Source organism: Panthera leo, chromosome A3, assembly GCF_018350215.1.
Source record: "Panthera leo isolate Ple1 chromosome A3, P.leo_Ple1_pat1.1, whole genome shotgun sequence".
NCBI lineage: Eukaryota > Metazoa > Chordata > Mammalia > Carnivora > Felidae > Panthera > Panthera leo.
In genome coordinates, this window is record NC_056681.1 from 113,589,600 (window position 1) to 113,610,972 (window position 21,373).

Here is a 21,373-nt window from a genome sequence, read left to right on the forward strand (position 1 = left end):
TCATACCTGAGATCTGACAGTAAGTCTATCTCATGCAATGTCAAAAGCAATGTTCTCAAACATTAAAATTTTAAAAGTATATTGAAAATTACCTGTTTATGATGAACTAGCTGCTTTCTGATTTTTCTGGAATATAATCTATCAAGGCTACTGCTGCCTTTGGAAGACCTATTTATGCTCTGAGTGTGCAGATTATTGTTAATAAAACTCCACTGGTTACCTATAAGAGCAAAAAAACATTTTATTAATAATTCTGTTAAATGTGGTTTTAAAGTATTTTCCACACCTAGAAAACACAAATTTATAAACATGTCAATCACAACAAAGCAGTTTTAAGGAAACTGGTAGTAAGATATAACCCTAGAAAGGCTAATCCAGATCCTAAATGACTTTAAGATCAGAGTTTTCTCTGTCTCCAATCTTCCCTTTAAGAAAACAGCCATCTTTCTCCATAGTTGCTTAAGATTAATCTTTGTACAACACAGTACTGATGTAACTCAATTCAAACAATAAATGCTCACTACTGCCTATGTCAAATCCATACGTTAATGCAAGGACCCAAAAAGAGGGCGTTCAATAATCTGACTTTACAAATGTAAAAATAAGGTTAAACAGTTCAAAAATTATGCTGTGTAGCTCGACTTACTCTCGTTTTTTAAAACGTGTCCAGACTATTACTTTAAGTATCATTCTTCTTTTCAATTCAGGCTCAATACCACCCCTGAACCACCCCTGAAGTAATCTCCAGTTACTTGTTCATGCTTGCTTAACCTAAAGATATCTTCCCTATTCTCTAATATCCATTAGTCAAGTCAATTCAAATTCTTCAAAACCTACAAAAAATGTCTTCCACCAATGCATTTCCATACTATCTGAATGATATAAATAAAAACTAAGACCTTCAATACTGTAATATTCCAACTTTATATGACAGTTGTATATAATTGTAGATACCTCTATATCCCATAAATCAGTAAATTGAGCCAAAGACTCTAAATATTTAAAACATATTTTCTCTACATGAATAAAATACCCCACCCTTTTACCAAAAGTAATGGGCCCCATTTGACTTATCAAATGATAATCAATTGATTTATCTAGAAAACACTCTGAGGGATCTTTTTTAATACTATGGTCCTGACAATGTATAAAATTCAAATTTTATGGCACTTAGATTTAAGATGGAGCTATTCCAAAACCTTTAGGAAAAGTGTCATTAGGTTGGAAGAAAAGAAGAAAATAATTTGTCTTACAGCTTGATTTCCTTTAACTTTTAAATTTTTCTATGCCCCAAAAGTTTATGGAAAGACTGAAACTCAAAAAAATAAAAAACAAAAACAAAAAATAAGTAAATCTGGTAATTTCCATATCTAAGCATAAAAGCTCCTTATAGTCAATTAGAACTATACTCCATAATGGTAAATAGAATGACACACTATACTAAAATAACAAAGATTTCCTATTCATAAATTCACTGATATGTATGGTATTAGAAAGTGTTTAAATGAGCCTGGAAATACCTCATGAAAGACACAGTTGTATTTAGACATTAAAAGTCATGCTCAGATAAGGGGTTTGTCCAGAAAGCCCTTCAAAAATAAATTCTACCCTTAAAACAGATTCCTGGTATATTTAATTCTTACTTTAGATAAATTACATACAGCTGTAATCTCCAGGCCAATAGCCAGTTCTGGAACAACTGTGTACTCACTCAAAATCCCCACCAACAGATTATTATAAACTTCTGATACCTGTCAGAAACCTTTCCCTGTCTTTACCATTCAAAGGTTTCTTTGCAGCTGCTGCTTCATCTTCAACAGTTGCCACATAATCCAACAACCTGGACACCAGCATAACAACCCAACTGATCATGGGAATATCCAGTACTCCTAAGAAGAGATGACAGGGGAAAAAACAATCAGGTGACTCTAAGAGTTCTAATGAAGTCTGAGAGGACAATTATTCAATAAGACATTTTATAAATTTAAAATATACTGTATCATTGCTAACATTAACATTTACTTATAATAAGCCTCAAAATTGGAACTTACGGCCAAATTGAGGAACATACTGAATGTAATGGAAGACAAATGCTTTATGGTATGAGAATAGATTCTTAGTTATAGGTTGAATCCAACAGATAATAATTTATAAATTAGGAAATAAGGTGTAAGGTCCTAGTCTAAGACTTACAGATAACTAAATAAAAAAAATCGCTCAATTTTGCCTTCATAAAGTTTTTTGAACTACATTCTCAAGTTTTTGTTCCAATAACAATTTTGTTGCTCAAATGAAATACGATGACCAGAATAGCAACTGTGCCTTAAATTAAGAGAGACTTAAATAAGAGAGTTTGAAGGGTGCCTGGTGGCTCAGTCAGTTAAGCATCCAACTTCAGCTCAGATCATGATCTCACAATTCAAGGGTTCGAGCCCTGCGTTGGGCTCTGTGCTGACAGCTCAGGGTCTGGAGCCTGTGTCTCCTTCTCTCTCTGCCCCTCGGCCCTGCTCAGGTGCTTTCTCTCTCTCTCTCTTTACCTTTCTCTCTCAAAAATGAACATTAAAATTAGAGTTTGATCTTAGTTATGAGAGTAAATAGGAAAAACATAATAGTTCCCAAATTCAAAATTCAAATAATGAAAAGGTAATAGATTTTTAAAGCAATAACCACATGGCAGTCAATCACATGAAAGTCTACATTCTAAAAAGTCTACATCATAGAAATATTAACAAAATGTGCCATGATGAATATTAAAATAGGTACTTCACAGTAGCCATTTTATGAAAGCAGTAGTAACAGGAATCTTATGTTTTTACAAAAGATGACCACTTGAAATAATACCTTCTGTCCTCCTATGCATGGGTAACTGCGGCTGAAGAGGTGACAATAAATTATCCAACAGATTAAGTAAGCTTTCTAATACTCCACTATTGCTAAGTGATCTTTGACCAATGCAGGAGAGCAACATGAATACCCTAAAAAAAAAGATATACTAAGTATGAATCAATTTGCTCATTAAAAAAATAATTTACATTGACATTTAACAATAGGATATGTAGTTCTCAGCATGATTTATATCTCGAGCTATGATGTTAAAATTGGCTCTTTTCAAACTACAGGTTGTATTTTTTAACTAAGTAAGAAATCAAGAAGAGAACTTTATCAAAGTCCCCAGAAAATGCGTTTAACACATAAAGTAACATAATCTGTTAGGAAATACTTGTAAACAGAGACCTATAAACTCCACAGATTCAATTACAAAACTACAGAAGGTAGTCTGGTTATATCATGTGTAATTTTCAATATGCATTTTGCTAGGCATTCCCCAAACCCTGGAAAGACATGTTTCATTTCCCCATTCAGGATCCACATATGTAGGATTTCAAAATCTGAGCAATGACTGTGAGAATTAGAATTACTAATAACGAACAACTCCAGTATCTTCTGACCTACCTATCTTGTGGGAAGATGAGAAGCTGCTCTGAATTGTACAGTTCCTGAAGAACATTAGAAAGAAACTGACCCCACCATCTTTCACCACCACAGAGCTGAACAAGTAGAAGACCAGTATGCAATCGTATCTTTGGTGTTCCACTGATGCACAAGTGTTTAAAAAGCTCTTCACAGGCCTGGGCATGAAATGTGCTCTGCAAAACTGCAGGAACAGAGTGTCCTATTACAAAACAGAAAACAATAAAATTTCCTATTTAAGTGTATGCTGTAGTATCAGTATCAGCATACCTAAATACACTTTCTTCTTTACCAGGATTCAGTACACAATTGTATTTTATTTATTTTGCTATTCATTTCTTTATTCTTCGTATGAAGAATTTAATTGTTAAACACTTGGGGAGGAGAAAATCTAGCAGTTCAATCAACTGTATTTCTTATGTGTGGAGTTGGGTGTATCAGTTAGCTGAGTATGTGTGTTTGTGAGTGCATGTGTAATGATCAAAAATAGCTCCTGTTATTAGAAAATGACAGTATATTAGGGTAGCAATTTAGTAACAGTTTTCACAATAACAATATTTAATGTTTTGCCAATAACAAAATGATGTGCCACATCAACAGCAAAACCTCAAGAAAATTATTGAAATCCGTTTAAAACAAAAACAAGTAAAAATATGGAGGAAAAAACGAGTTAACTTAAACACATTTCATAGTCACTTTAGAAAGGACATCAAAATGAGCAACACTCAGGAAATATTAACACAACAACAAAACATGCCACAAAATCACATCAAACACATTTCTAACATTTAAAGAACTTAAGCCAAATACAAACCATTGGAAGAGTGAAGAAGACTGAGCAAAGTGTCCAATAAATATCTGATGATGGTACGTAACTGCTCTGTGGAAGACGTCTGAATCAAATCTTTTGGATCTGATGTTTCACTTAACACTTTCCGACTTGTACCTAGAGCTACTTTGAGCCTCTGCACTGCATTATGAGCCAAATTCAGCTGAAGCTGTAGCTGAATACAATCCTGATAGGCAGAAAAAACTCTACTGTCTTCCTCAACTGCCTTGTCTGGTTTTCGCAGAAAGTACTGTGCATTGTTAGCACTGTTGAGAGGAGGAAGATCGATACTTTGCAAAAGAGTTTCCAGTCGATGACACGCTAAGTTATACCTGTAAATAAAAAAAAAAAAAAATGTACAAAATAATTCCTGCAATGTTCTCTCTGATATATATGTATAAATGTACAATGAAAATTAAATCTCTACAACCATTAAAAAGAATTCATCAGTCATTAAGCCAGTTATTTAATCACAATATTTTAATTTATCAAATATTACTGTAACATCCGTTTCCTACTTCCTTTTCTTCTTTGTTTTCTTTTAAGTTCACATTTTTTTTTTTAGTAATCTCTGTATCCAAAGTGGGGTTTGAACTCACAACCCCAAGATCAAGAGTCGCATGCTCTTCTGACTTAAGCCAGGTGCCCTGTCCTATTGTTCTTTTCTATACATCTAGGAAAAGACATTTCTTGAAAAATATATGCAAGACATACAATATAAAAGGTTTCAATAAGATTAAAATATACTGCAATTTTCTAATAACCTGCACTGTATATCTTCCTGTAGAGCAACCATCATTGCTAAATGCTGGTCAATTTCCGGTTGGTTTGCAGAGTCACCCTCTCCCCTTAAAGGATCATGCATTAACTTCAGTTCACTCTCCCAAGGCAAGATATACGTATGACCATAGTAAAATCCTAATGGGATTTTGGCTCTGGCATTTGTACTTCCATAACGTCCAATGACAGTGATCTGAAATGAAATAAAAAACAAAACAAATCAAAACATAAGTATACATACACTCCATCTGCAAAAAAATAAAATTCTGAGCAATGGATTTTAAAAGATAGTTATACTTTTTAACTATATGTCTAAGTATCTTTCATAACCTGTCAGAAACATGGAAAGCCTATCAATTCACTGTCTTGAAGTCTTTTACCTTCATGAATCTGCACACAGGAGGTGGTATCAAGTCATGCAGAATTAGTGAATGGGTGCTTATGTCAGTTGCCACTACCAGTCGCCTCCCATCCACCTCTTCTCCTAAAGTCCAAATGTCAATTGACAAGGAGGCCAAGTCTCCACAAGTGGGAATCAATACATCTGTCAATAGTATTGGTCTGCCAAAATCCAAGGTCACAAATCTCCTTGCTCCTATCAGAGAGAGCAACAGGTGACAAAAAATACCATTGTTTCAATTAACCAAAAGATACATTTAAAAACAGTTGGGAACACTCATCTTAAAATCCAAAATCAACTTATTAAACTACAAACAAATAAGTAGAAAGAGGAAGTAGCCTTTGAAAATTTTCTGAAACTTCAATCCATGCTAGGTAAGACTGAAGTAAAAAATACACAAGAGTAAGTTTGTTACTGTGACAATCAACTGTGCATATAAGCTTAATTTAAAATTTTTTAATGTTTATTTATTTTTGAGAGAGACAGACAGAGTGCAAGCGGGGGAGGGGCAGAAAGAGAGGGAGACACAGAATCTGAAGCAGGTTCCAGGCTACGCGCTGTCAGCACAGAGCCCAAAGCAGGACGCGAACCCAAAAACCGCGAGATCATGACCTCAGCCAAAGTCGGATGCCTTACCGACTGAGCCACCTAGGTGCCCCGAAGCTTAATTTAAAACATCAGAGTAGAAAAACTGTATCATCAAAAACAGTAGATAGATGAACTCTTAAAAGTTATCTATCTGCTCTTTTTTCAATCATTTGGTCACTTTTTAAAACTTTCCCACCTAGACTCTTTAATGATACCAAATTGTGTTACTTTAGTTTTCTCAGGCCTTGTTTAACTTCTTATGGAGTTAGATCCTACATTGTGGTTACAATGTAAAGTAAAATTACAAGGCAGAAATCACATGCAGTCAGCACCGCCACTATAAAAAATCCCTTAGGAAGGTCCTCCAAAGAAGACAAATACATCTTATCTCAAACACTGTTTTTTGCCCAGGTAGTGACACATCACTGTCTCTTCAGCTCAGTTCCAGGCAAAGCATATGGCTTATTCTCAAGGACCACACTAAACAGGCAGGATCCCTCTTCGTGTAAACACTAGAATCGCACGCAGCACGGTTGAGATGTGCACATTAACGAAAGGCAAAAATGATCACAGAGGAATGGAAGAAAGAACAGATTTGCATATCTCAGCTCACACACTTTTCAGAATAAGCCCAATTAGTGAAACAGTAGACAGCATTGTTAATCATATAGTTCTTTTTCTTCTTTACCAGGTTGGGGTGAGGAGCACCTAATAACCTTACCAGCTACGTTTTACAGTGAAGGAATCAACTGAACTTCTAGAACTAGTTTTCAATGGAGCTAGTTTAAAAGCAAACAAAGTAGTTACCAATACTTCCCTAGACAGAAAAACTATTAAATAACAAAGAACACAATTCTTCTATGTCCTACATTCAATTCCAATGATAAAAAAAGAAAAAAAAAAAAAAACCAAACTGCAGTGTAAAAAACTGCTCACATTCCATAAGACTCCACAACAAATCACACTCTAAATGTTACAAATGCTAATGTTGATACCAATGAAGGATTAGTTGAGCAAAAAACACCATTAAGAATTTTACCTTAGGGGCACCTGGTGGCTCAGTCAGTTAAGTGTTGGACTTTAGCTCAAGTCATGATCTCACAGCTGCTGAGTTCGACCCCTGCGTTGGGTTCTGTATCTCCCTCTCTCTCTGCCCCACCCCAGCTTGTGTTCTCTCTCGCTCTCTCTCAATAACAAAGAAATAAACTTGAAAATCATTTAAAAACAAAAAAAATTTTACTTTATATTTTTTAAAAAACTCTCTCTTCCAAAGAAGAAACATCGCAATGCAATAAAGCAAACTATTCATATGATAGAAAGTGCCACAGTATGCATTATACACATATTACTTTCTACTATAGAACACACTGTGGGTTTCTACTGAATTCTGCTGCAGCACAAGCCCAGAACTAGTAGTTTGGTAGGATGATAAGGTTAAAATCACCTGTGGTTTATTAGAAAACATATTCTAGTTGAAAGCATCTATCCCAGTCATGGGTTGCTAGCGTGTAAGTATGTCACAAACTTAGGCAGAATTTGAATTATCAAGAGACCATGAAGTGTTATTAATTTTACTTAGTTACTAAAATCAGCAGTATGTCTATCTGCTATTTTCTAGAAATGATTCCAACATCAGGATGCTGGTCTTAAGAATATTTAAGCGTAACTTCCAGTGTAATGATAATCGAGCAGCTACAATGGAGGTAGATGGTCATGTCCATCAGAGTTCAACAGGCAAGACCCATGTGCAGGTGAAATCCACAGTCTGGACAGAACTAGTCAACCTACCCAGTAGCACTCTGCCACCCAACATGGTGAATGCACAGCTGGAGCCTTATGTAGTGCCTACTCCTGGTAAAATGTACTTACCTGGGAACAGATGTGATTTACTTGCAAAGGAAAATCAAACTGCAGAATATTAAGATTCAAAGGGCTAGCAGAATAGGCAACAAAAATATCTTAAGAAAGTCAAAGATTACCTGAATGCATTCGCTCTATAATAATGGACTGGTGAGGTGGAGGTTGAAGAAAATGTGAAGCATGAGAAATTGCAAGAGCTAGACCAGAACCAAGTGGATTCTAGAAGAGAAAAAAGTATAACTCTATATTGATATTACTCTTGCTCTATACAAACTAGTAACTGTATATCAAATTAACAAGTCTCATCTCCTGATGTATATTCTGTAATATTTTAGAAAACAACCTAATTTGATGTATCAAGTTGGCATAATAAAATTTTGCCTTCTCAAGCTAGCGTATACATCATAATATTTTTAAATGTCTAAGCGAACACCTATTTAAAATATAAGAATTTACCATTCTGGACTTGTTGGAATTTTTGTTATGTGCAGCAAGATTGACTGTTGGGGGATCAATAACTGAGCCTGGGAAAAGCTGTGCAAGTTCGGCATTAATCACAACGGAAACTGCTTCATTGGGTGGGGTGAGTGGTGGAGTCATAAAAAGTGGTGTTGTTTTTGGAGTGGGTGGAATAACATCAGATGGATGGATGAAGAATCCGGGGGCTGCCACCGGGTTGGAAGGCACAGAGTTGTGAACAGGACCTACTGCTGATGCTGCTGATGCTGCGGCAGCCGCTGCAGCTGTTGTCTGATGTAACTTGGCTTCCAGCTTTGCTTTCTGTAAAAGAAGTAAAGGCAACAAATGTAGACTGATCCTGCCTACCTGAACTGTAGGGAACACTACACACGAATATTTTATGAAGATAAACATGATTAACTAGATCCTAGTTAAATAAAAATGAAATTAAATAAAAATGGACTCCACATTTCCTCACTATATGAACTTCATTAAATATTTGATGTAAACTTCCTTGTGTTTCGGAAACTTGGACTTCCACAAAGCAAAGGTGGAAAGAAAGAAGAACAAGTGCATGTAAATAAGGAAACACAGTTCTACTCAGAACGAAATATTAACAGGAGGAGGCGGACTCTCGTGTTGCCTAACCTGATACAATTTGTCACCTGGAACCACATGGGATGCATTTAGAGAACAACAAAAACTCCCAAGCAATTGTCATTACTACTAAATTTTAATCCACATGACTGCAAATCATCTTTAAAATATTTTAGGTTAGTCAATCTGTAAAAATAGTAACTGGTAACCATAACGTTTGACCAAGAGTGTTTAAACAGAGTTACAACGAATTTTACTAAAAGCCTGCCCCCCCATATCAATTATATTCCATCAGATATTTGTCAAACGAAATTTACTTATATAATTTTTAAACACTTAGATACATCACAAAGACATTACCTCAATTTTTGCAGAAAATGATTAGCTCAGATCGGTCAACCTACTTTCCTTTATGAAAATAATGGTCATTTTTACAGTACTTTTTTCAGCTTTTGAAGTTTAGAGACAGCATGAACAAAGAGCCAAAGAGTCTCCAACCTGTTGCTGAAGCTTCAAAAGCTGCTGCTGTTTCTCTTGCAGCACCTGCAGCTGTTGCTCGGCTGAAGCCATTGCATGAGAGAGAGACTGCAAAGCTACCTGGGCTGCTGAACTCAGGGCTGTCGAAGCTTCCCCAACTGTCCCCGATGACAGTCCACCTACTGCAGGAGTAACCCCGAAGGAACTCACTGGTGTAAGACAAGGGGGGGAGAAAAGGGATGAGGAAAAGGTTCATGCAGAAACATGTTCCAAGTATACTATTTTGACATTAAAACTAGAGTTTCACTTTAAAAGACAGTAAGCTATAGAGTATAAAAAAGAAGTCTTAATGATCAAAGTCTTAATCATAAAAGCATACTCATTGATAATAACAGTATTTGAGTTTAAGGGATCCAGGACCTAGTTCCAAATCAAAACAAAACAAAACAAAACAAAAAAAAACAAAACAAAAAAACAAAAAACAACTTGGTATACCTTTGAACTTAAAAATATTTTCAGCATGTAAGAAATTTCATTTAATATGGCTAAAATAAAAACACAAAACGAGAGTAATCCTATTATACAATTTGAGCTTAACAAATAAACTAAAATTTGCTTTACTAAGTTTTCCTGTAGCAGTACCTCCTTCCTCCTGCAAAAAGTTCAAAAAAACCTTTAATTACATCATTTTAAAAATCTGATGATACTTATTTCTTCATTTTAAAGCATAGCCTAGACAGTCTGGCCCACATAGAATATGTAAAAGCAATTGTTTCCTACCATATTCTCCCCAGAACACTAATATGGAGAGAAACATCTCTGATTCGACTTATGTCAAGCAAGTTTGGCACACCAGCTTACACATGAAGATTATCATTAATGGCTCTACAAAATCCCATAAGTTAAACAATTTCTTTGACTTTCCTTTTCAGTGTGACTCAAGTATACATTATAAAAAATAACTCCTCATTAAATATTTAACAATATTTGTGGAAAACATTTTAGGAAAAGCTAAGATAAAAGCTTAATTTCACAACATAATGAAATAGGTCAGCACAAAATATAGTTACATTGGGGAAAGATAACCACTACAACAGTAGCAAATTTTAGTGTGCATTACCATGTGACACTGTTTTAATCAATTACTGTATTCAACAGGTAAACAACTCTGAGAAGCAGACACTAGAACTCTGTTTTTTAATTGATAACAGAGAAGTGTGACCTGCAGAGCTGATAGTGGTAAAACTAGGGTTGGAACCAAGGACTGTGTGAAAACAAAGCCAATGGGGAACCACAGTGCCAAGTATGGAGCTTACTTACATCAACTCATTCTGTCTTTGCAATGACACATAGGCAGGTACGACTCTTACCCATTTTATAGGTAATGAATCTAAAGTTGAGGAAAGTAATTTGCTAATACCTGAAAGGGTCGGGGAGAACCCAGGTATGTGACAGGCTATCTTAACATCTAACAATGCTACACTGTGCTAGGATTAAAAAAAAAAAAAAGAAAAAAAAAACTATTTAAAAAATTAGCTGTAATCAACAAGATAGCAATAACAAACTGTGCATAGCCTTTCACAATTAAAAGTGTCTTCAACTTACACACACACACACACACACACACACACACACACACACACACTTATTACAGAATAGCCATACTATACTTCATTTAACTTCCAAGAATCCAATTCTACAAGCCTGGTAAAAGAAAGAGCAATCAAAACTCATATAAGCTATGTGCCCCAAAATGAAATCCATTTGCTTCATCTAATGTTCCACCAAAGAAACAGCTATTAATTCCAACTCTGGAGGAAAATTATTGGACTTATTGAAGCACTGCTATTGTACTTGTACTTTTTGGGTAATTACAGTCAATATTAACCACATGGAGTTGAGCCCTTTACTGACTTTAAAATCCAATGCCCAAATACTACTTGTGGGAAAATGAATTAAGTAACCAGAAACACAAGAGACACATCAGCAATCCAAAAGAAATAAGTCATTCTGCAACTACAAATTTTTTAAATCTTTTGATTTTTGATTGAGCAGTATCCTTTTCTATTTTTATACAAAGGGCCTCAAAAACCATATATAAGTAGAGATCAGAAGAAAATAAAAATGACTATGACCACCATTTCTATTCAGTATCACTCAGGAAGTTCTAGAAAGCACAAAAGAGCAAGAAAAAGAAGTAAAAGATAAAATGATTAGAAAACCAACAAAGTAAAATTCTTATTAACAGATGACATGAGGCAGCTCTTCTTGCCCACAGGTCCTGTCTCCATGCTTTAATAAAATCACCTTTTTGCACAAAACAAAAAAAACAAAAACAAAAACAAAACAAAAAACTGGATGACATCACTGTGTATATAAAAAGTCTTTAAGAATCTACAAACTATTAGAATTAATAAGCTAATATAGCAGTGTCACCACATGAGATTAATATACAAAAATCAATTATATTTTTATGCACTAGCAACCAAAAAAAGGGAAATAAAATTAAGAAAAATATCACTTACACTAGCGTAAAAAAATCAAACAGCTAAGGATAAATCTGAAAAAGACGTACTAAACGTCAACACTGAAAACTAAAAATATCTCCCAGAGCAACTGAAGACCTAAATACACTAGATATATCATGTTAATGAAGTAAAAGGCTTAATATTAAGATGTCAATTCTCCCAAACTGATTTATATTCAAATTCCAAATAAAAAAAAATAATAAGCTCTTTGGTGTATAATCTGAAAAGCTCATTCTAAAATTTAAATGGAAATAAATACAGCATGATGATAATGCTGTATATAATTAATAATATAATAATAATGCTGTATAGTTTTCAATTCTGCATTTACAATTTCACGTGTTACACCTCATCAGTATAAATGACAGAATTCGGTTTTTTAATCTTTCCTTTTACTATGGGTAGTTGAAAGTTGCTAAGAGTAGATCTTATATGTTCCCACCACAGAAAAAGAAATGGTAATTAAGTGACAGGACAGACATATTAGCTAATGCTATAGTGGTAATCATTCTACAATATATAAATGTATCAAACCAATACATTATACACCTTAAACTTGCTGAGTGTTGTTATGTCAGTTATATTTCAATAAAGCTGGGGGTGAAATAGAAACAAAGACCAAGAATCTTTAAGAAAACCTATCTTTAGGGGCGCCTGGGTGGATCAGTCGGTTAAGCATCCAGCTTCGGTACAGGTCACGATCTCACGGTTTGGTTTTTTGAGTATGAAACCTGCGTTGCGCTCTGCACTGACAGCTTGGAGACTGCTTAGTATTCTTTGTCTCCCTCTCGTTCCGTCTGCCCCTCCCCTGCTTGTGGGCATGTGCACTTGCGTGCACACACTCTCTCTCTCTCAAAAATAAATCCAAAAACATTAAAAAAAATTTTTTAACTTTTATGTTAAACCTATGTTTAAGAAGAAAAATGGTAAATTTCACTAAGTATATACTCAAGAGAACTGAAAACATAAAAATGTACACAAATATGCTGCATAGCAGCATTTTTCTTAACAGCCAAAAAAGAAGTAACAACTCAAACGTCCATTAACTGCTGAGTAGATAAGCAAAATGAGGTATATCCAAATTGTTTTAAAAGTAGCATATCCATACACCGGAATACTATTCAGTCATAAAAAGGAATGGTGTACGGAGACATGCTAAGTGGGTGAAACATGAAAACATTATGCTAAGTGAAAGAAGCCGGACAAAAGGGCCACAGACTATATGATTCTACATTTATAAGAAATGTATGGGGTGGGCAAATCCATAGAGACACAACATAGATTACTGACTGCCAGGCGATGGAGGGGAAAGGCGATGAGGAGTGACTGCTCATGACTACAGAACCTCTTTGTGGAGTAACTGAAATATTCTGGAATTAGAAAGTGATGATGACTGCACAACAAACTTTATACCAATTTTTTAAATCTACCAAAAAAGAAAGAAAAACAAAACTGATGAGTGTATACTACCAGATTTCAAGACTTAATATAAAGTTACAATAATTAAGACAATTATAGCATTTCTATTTCTAGCATAAGGCTAGAAAAATTGACCAATGGACAAAAACAGACCTATACCACAGCAGACATGATTTTTAACAGACACAACACCACAGCAGAGTGGAGGAAGGGTAGATTTTTCCCATTAATAATAGAGAATGAGAATTAGTAAACTAAGATGAATTAGAAGCAAATAGCCACAGTAAAAGGAGAGATTTAAAAAACTGAGAATTACATCATTTATACTGGTAAGGTCTAACACATGAAACTGGAAACCCAAAAAGAGAATACAGAAAACAAGGCAGAAGCACTGTTTGTACAGTTAATGGCTGAGATCTTTCTAAAGCTGATGGAAGTTATCAAGGATTCAGGAAGGCCTATGAATCCTAATCAGGGTAAGTACAAATGAAACCATCTATAGGACCATCAAAGAAAAATGCTCAGGGGGGTGGGGGGGTGGGGGGGCGCGGTGGACAGGGAAAGAATATGAATGAATCTTAAAAACAGCTTGAGAGCTGACAGTGACCTTAAAAAAGGAATAATAAGACTGACACAGTGGAAATGACAAGAAATTATCTTTAAATCACTAAGAGAAATAATAACTAACTTAGAATTCTGTAACATGTCAAAATATACTTCAAGAATGAAGAGAACACCTCTGGATCTAATCAACCAATGTAAAATTTATTATTCAAATATGCAGACAAATTTAATTAAGTATAGGAAACTGTACCATGAAAATGATTATGCTAATTTAGTTGGTTATGATAAAAATCGATCAGGACAAATTATAGTTTCTATGATTATGATAAAAATGGATATGTTGCATCAGTCATTACAGAGCATATGCACACTGTTTAAGCTATTTAAGGTACTTTTCATATATATATATATATATATATATATATATATATATATGAAAGGAATAATGATATAGTGTCTAGGATTTGTTTTGAAGTACTTCAGCAAAGAAAAAATAGCAGAGATAAAGGAAATGTGAAAACCATTAATAATACTGGAACGTGGATAATGGCTATGCGGTTTATTTACCTAATTATTTTTAAAAATTTTTAAATTTCCTCCTTCAAAACTAAGTTTATTCACCATGGGCGGACAAGAATAAAAACAGACGTTACAGAATACTTTTCAAACAAAGAAAATCATACTTGATTGCAACTCAAATGACAAAAAGGAAAAAAAGAGGGATTAAAATGGAATGAGATAAATCCAAATGAATACTGAATATAAAAACCGTAATAACACATTTGGGAATTAAAATACACATAAAATTAAGGTATAAAAGCACAACTTCATACAAGTCAGAAAGGTGGTAAACGTTCTAGATATCTGCACTGTATAGTACAAATAGTAATTGGACTTCTGAATGTATAAAGGGTATATGTATATTATGAACACTGGGATAACTGCTAAAAAGAGTAAAGAGTAGAAAAATAGCCCCCCCAAAATATAATCACCCAGAATAAGAGGAAAGGAAAGAGAAAAAACATCTAACCGGCAAAAGAGAAAACCTAGTAGTATACCCGTACATTAAAAACAGCAGATTTAGGGGCGCCTGGGCAGCTCAGTCAGTTAAGCATCCAACTTTGGCTCAGGTCATGATCCTGCAGGTTGTGACTTCAAGCCCCGGGTCAGGCTCTGTGCCACAGATACAGGATTCTGTGTCTCCCTCTCTCTCTGTCCCTCCCCTGCTCTCTCAAAAATAAGTAAACATTAAAAAAAAAAAGAAGATTTAAAAACAAATACATCAGTAATTACATTAAATGCAAATAAATATTCCAACTGAAAGACAAAGTATCAGACTCAATTTAAAAAAGGCAACTATAAGCTGGCTATGAAAAATAAGGTTCAAAGTAAAAGGAAGGAAAAATATCTATCCTATTAATAGTAACCAAAAGAAAGCTGATACAAAGCATATAAATTTCAAACAAAGTAATTTTAGAAAAAATAGCTACCAGGGATAAAGACATAATTCCTAATAATGAAAGATTCAATTCACAAGAAAGATAACAATCATTCTAAATTTGTATGGTAACTTCAAAATACATAAAATAAAAATTGGTGAAACTCAAAATTAAATATCCACAGGCACAGTGACAAGAATTTAACATACTGATCTTATGAACTAAAAGAAACCAAGGAATTAATCAATAAAGACAGAATTCAAATAACACATTTAGCAAATCCACCTGAATGGACACAGCAAAATTTACCAAGTGTAAATATTATTTTCACATATTTATGGAATAGTTATAAAAATTGATCCTCTACAATTCCCAACACAGACTGCAAGACTGACAGAGTAATTTTTGACCATATGCAATTTAAACAGAAATCAATAACAAGATAACTAGAAAATCCTCATATATTTGGAGATTAAGAAGTGCATTTCTTTAATGTTACTTACTAAAGCTGAATATATGCAAAACCCATGAAGCAATAAATCAACTACTACATTCATTTCCAAGAAAACAGTATATTCAGTAGTACTAAAAGCACCATAATCGAACAACCCAAATATCAATCAATAGTACACTTATCAACAGTAGGCACATAATTTTTTTTATTTAGACAACAGAATCTCAAACAGCAATAAAAAACAACCAAGTATCTACAATGCACTGATATAGATAAATTTAACAATCGTAACATTGAACCAAAGGCAGACCAAAAAACACCTAAATGTAATTTTATATTATAAATGTAGACCCTATCCAACAAGTATTCAGAAATGTATAACTAAGTGTTTATACAATGAAAGAAACACCAAGAAAAGATTACTCTAAAAGTTAGAACAATGTTTCCCTTTTAGAGAGTAAGGGAGAAATAACTGGAAGGGAACATGAAGACACTTTTCAGAGTGTTGGAAAAAAATTTTTTTTAATTTTTTGTATGTTTTTATTTCTGTGAGAGAGAGAGAGAGAGAGAGAGAGAGAGAGGGAGAGAGGGAGGGAGAGAGGGAGGGAGAGAGGGAGGGGGAGAGAGGGAGGAAGAGAGAGGGAGGGAGAGAGAGAGAGGGAGAGAGGGAGAGAGAGAGAGGGAGAGAGAGAGAGGGAGAGAGGGAGAGAGAGAGAGGGAGAGAGGGAGAGGGAGAGAGAGAGAGTGAGCAGGGGAGGGGCAGAGCGAGAGAGACACACAGAATCTGAAGCAGGATTCAGCTCTGAGCTGTCGGCACAAAGCCTGACGTGGGGCTCGAACTCATGGGCTGTGAGATTATGACCTGAGCCAAAGTCGGACACTTAACTGACTGAGCCACCCAGGGAACTCAGAAAATTATCTCTTGATTTGGTGATCACATGGACAGTTTGTTTTGTCATAAATTGTTGGGTTATACAATTGTTTTCTGCACTTTTTCATAACAGCATTATATTTCATAGCTAGTATGTTTTGAAAAAAGTAAACAGGAAGTTGAGAGACTATAGTCACCTTTTGGCACCTTATGATCACAGTTGACTTTGCACTGCACCTGGGTGGCTCAGTTGGTTAAGTATCTGACGATCTCAGCTCAGGTCATGATCTCGTGGTTCGTGGGCTTGAGTCCTGAGGTGGGGTTTGCCCTAACAGAGTGGAGCCTGCTTGGGATTCTCTCTCCCTCTCTCTCTCTCAAAATAAATAAATAAACTTAAAAAAAAAAAAAAAAAAAAAGACTTTGCCCTAACATTTAATAAAAACCCCTTTGCTGGTGATGGTTTCAGTCTGGCTGAAATACATATATGATTGCATACTATCTTTGAAAATACAAGAAGCTGGTTCCATTGCTTGCTTTGTAGGAGATGAAAAGGAGTGTGAGGAATACTTCTCTTCTTCAAACCTGATCTGTGATCTATTACAAAATTTTATACCTTCTGAAAGCATTACTTACTCCAACACATGCATTTTAGATCCTTAATTTCATGACAGTTCCAAAAGAGTCTGATTTATAACAAAAGAGTTCTCTGAAAGTGCAATTTCTTGTCACAGCATTTTTCTATTCCAATGTAAATGTATGTCTCTACAAAATGACTATAACAATCCAAGAAAGCTAACACAAATAAAATTGATCCTTCTAGCATCCCATGTAAGATTTTAATTAAAAACTCTGAGGTAAATTATGTAAGCAAAGGATTTCACTTAGTAATTACTTCCACAATCGGAAGACATAAAATGATTCTGAATAAAAAGGTACTCAAAGAATTGATAATTTATGTACATATATATACATACACACATAAACATTTATTTTTGAGAGAGAGAGAGAGAGCTGGAGAGAGGGGCAGAGGGAGAAAGAGAGAGAACCCCAGGCAGGCTCCATGCTCAGTGCAGAGTGCGATGCAGGGCTCAAGCCCACAATCCCAGGATCATGAACCAAGCCCAAGTCAGAAACTCAACTGACTAAGCCACCCAGGTGCCCTGATAAATTTCTTCTAAAAACCCTTCTTAAAAGGTTTGGTGACTTCTCAAACTGTTTTTCCTTTCTGTTAATCTATTGAAGAAAACAAAAAGAAAACCACAAACACAAAACCACCAACAGAATTCATTCAAGACAATATTCAAGCTCTTCTGTAACTGTAATATAAAGATAAAACCCTAATATTTTTAATTATAAAAACTTCACTTATTTGTGCCAACACAGAATTGTAAATAAACACTTATCTTACTTACAATGAGAAAAAAAGCACAGAAAAGAAGGTTTGTAAAAAAAAAAACCAGAGTTCCCACTGATTATTCATTACAAACATCAATAATAACACATATTCAACACACTAAAATATTGGTTCATATGTCTGAAGGTGCTTTAAACTAGCTGGAAAAACAGTATTCCTTCTTCACTCTTCTCAACCTTCTCAACGATATTACCAAACATACTGTGAACTTTAAATGCAAGAAATAGCATTACAATGCCAAAACTGCACATAACACTGGTCAATAGTTGAGGAGTATTGAGGCTGGGTAAAGGAAATGTAGTCCCTTTTAATTTTCCCTTTAATTTTGTTATGTTTGATATGTTCTAGAAGGTAGGAAAAAAAGTGCTATGAATTGACTTAGAAAAGAACACAAAAATACTTAAGAATTTTCCCTCCTATTAATAAGTTTCTATTAACATGACACCAAAGGAACTTATAAATAACATAAACTGATATTTAATTACTTACAGATCACTTGGTATTTATGCAGCATAAAATGCATAATAAAAAGAGTGTATAATAAGAGAAGGTATATACCAGTAAACGTACTTGCATCATCCCTTTCTATTCTGGTGCCATCACTAGTTGACACACAAGTAAAGTGCAGGGGCTCAACTTCTAGAAGTCCAGTGAGAGATGTGAAACTACCTTCGGCAGCTGTGCAACTACTGACCTTTCCATTTCCTATTGCAGAAAAGAGACAAGTTTTATGATATGTAAATAAATTTTGAAAAGGCAACAGTCCTATGGAAAATTACACCTGCTACTACAATTTTAATTAGACAAGATGTATTAACACACAATCCTCATACAGGGCCTTTCAATTAATATGAAACAGCAACAAGTGATCAAGATTTTAAATGAATAAAATATAATAAAACAGCTACTAATATTAGCTATTACACAATCTGTTGAGTATGCATAAAATCAGAATACATTCTGTGATGTCAACTGTATAAATATGACACTAAATAAAAACTAAAGAAACATTCTAAAATATTATCCAAATTTATCTATAAATAAATCTTTATGTTTCATACATATTATCAATTTTCTAGAATGAGGACTACTACTTTATAACCATAGAAACACCCCTGAACAATGTTGAGGGTGAACAATGTTGGGGGTGCCAACCCAGCACAGAGTCAGAAATCCACATGTAACTTCTGACTCCTGCAAAACTTGACGACTTAGAGCCTACTGTTGACCAGAAGCCTTATAGGTAATATAAAGAGATGATTAACATATACTTTTCATGTCTTATGTAATATATACTGTATTCTTACACCAAAGTGCACTAGAGAAAACAAAGTGTTAATGAGAAAATCAGAAGTGAAAATACATTTACAGTATTATACAGTACTATATTTATCGAAAACAGTTCTGCATTAAGTGGACCCACACACTTCAAACTCATGTTGCTGAAGGGTTAACTGTAGTTTAAGTTAGCACATGTAGTTGAAAAATTAAATTAAATTAAATTAATTCACATGATCACAACTACATACAGTAAAACCACAGCAAGGCCAGACGGAAGAACACAAAAGAATTAACAGTGTATGTGTTATGGAGGAAAAGGGTTATTTTTGGTATTGTCCAAATTTTCTGGAATTAGTACTGCTTTAAACAGAATTCCTGAACAGATAAAATTAAACAGAAACCAAAGATGCAAAGAACGGGGAGATACAAAAGCTAATAACATCTGAAGGATTAAATGTAAGACTAAATTGTCATGACCATGTTCTCTAACATTTCACTGGTGCACACCACAGGACTTGACATGTATTTAAAAAAAAAAAAAAAAGTATTTATTGAGCGCTTACTTAATATAAGACATAGGAAATGCATTAAAAAAAAGACAGGCCTCAGTCTCATGAAACACATATTTGGTGTTAATAGGTTAGCAGGCATTAAACAACTAATCATACAATTAAAAAAAAAGTGCTTACCCCACAACCCAGCATTTGCACTAGTAGGTATTTACCCAAAGAATACAAAAATACTAATTCAGAGAGATACATGCAGCACCCCGGTGTTTACAACAGATGATCTACAAGAGCCAAATGTCCATCGACTGATGAATGGAAGAAGATGTGGGGTGTGTACATACATACGTACACACACACATACACATACAGGAATATTACTCAGCCATAAAAAAGAATGAGATCTTGCTATCTGCAACAACATGAATGGAGCTAGAAAGTATTATGTTAAGCGAAGTAAGTTACAGAAAGACAAATACCATATGACTTCCACTCATATGTAGAATTTAAGAAAGAAACAAAGGAAACGATCATAGGGAATAAAATAGAGAGCCAAACCAAGAAACAGGCTTTGAACTACAAAGAACAAACTGACAGTTGCCAGACGGGAGGTGCATGGGAGATGGTTAGACAAGAGCAATGCAGAAAGACCAGTTAGAACACTATTATTGTAGTCTATATTCAAGATGACTGGCTTTCCTGTAATCATGCGATCACGGGGGGGGGGGGGGGGGGGGGTGGTAAGAGAACAGATTTGAAATATATGATGGTGTAAAAAGAGACAGCCTCACTGTGGAGGCTGAGAAAGAGATATCAAGGATGACATTCAGATTTCTGATTTGTGCCAGTGATGCCATTAACTGAGAAAACAAATACTGCACATGGACCAATACCGAGGAATAAAATAACGAGACAATGATATGGAGACTTACGTCATGATTTCTAAGTCCCTTCTTCTGGGTCTTCTTTACGGAATGTGCTACTCTAGCAAATTTGTTCCCTGGCCTGACCTGAGCTTTACGGTCTTCTCCTTACACTCTCTCCTTTCTGAATCTGGTATACAGAAAGACACCTATACATCTAGTTCTAGCCTTTCCTCTGAATTCCACTCATAAACTAATGTGTCACTTGGACAGAGATAGAGCAGCATAAAATAGAGCCTAAGTCATCAAACAGAGGAAGACACATACATCCACAGCAACATAAGCCATTAAAAAGCAAGTAACAGACCAGTAAGTGAGTATGATCTCTTTCATTAAAAATGTTCATGAACACGTGTAGCAAACAAGTCTACACAGCTAAACATTCTGTTAACAAAGGTAATCTAAGACGGTGGAAAGCTTGGAATTTAGGCACTTCACATATTATTTACATTTCTGTATTTGATTTTTCTCATTTGCTTTTTCTCGCAATTCATCTTTTAAAGTAAAAGAAAC

General features: G+C 34.8%; 1 protein-coding gene across 9 annotated transcripts in view; it reads right to left on the reverse strand.

Annotated features, from left to right (window-relative positions):
* BIRC6 (baculoviral IAP repeat containing 6) overlaps positions 1 to 21,373 on the reverse strand; it is a 224,370-nt gene that overhangs the window by 127,644 nt on the left and 75,353 nt on the right. For 4 of the 9 annotated variants that reach the window (XR_006200904.1, XM_042933289.1, XM_042933286.1 and 1 more), the window contains 11 exons: positions 18,709 to 18,855; positions 9,483 to 9,670; positions 8,385 to 8,708; positions 8,048 to 8,147; positions 5,461 to 5,675; positions 5,065 to 5,273; positions 4,286 to 4,632; positions 3,454 to 3,673; positions 2,842 to 2,975; positions 1,752 to 1,889; positions 93 to 220 (listed from right to left, as the gene is read on the reverse strand). Coding sequence is in view for 8 of the 9 variants with exons in the window: in XM_042933289.1 (XP_042789223.1) it covers positions 93 to 220; positions 1,752 to 1,889; positions 2,842 to 2,975; positions 3,454 to 3,673; positions 4,286 to 4,632; positions 5,065 to 5,273; positions 5,461 to 5,675; positions 8,048 to 8,147; positions 8,385 to 8,708; positions 9,483 to 9,670; positions 18,709 to 18,855 (2,150 nt within the window). In the remaining variant the exon portion in view is untranslated. The remainder of the gene's footprint in view (positions 1 to 92; positions 221 to 1,751; positions 1,890 to 2,841; positions 2,976 to 3,453; positions 3,674 to 4,285; positions 4,633 to 5,064; positions 5,274 to 5,460; positions 5,676 to 8,047; positions 8,148 to 8,384; positions 8,709 to 9,482; positions 9,671 to 18,708; positions 18,856 to 21,373) is intronic. The other 5 variants (XM_042933287.1, XM_042933285.1, XM_042933288.1 and 2 more) reach the window with 4 other exon arrangements.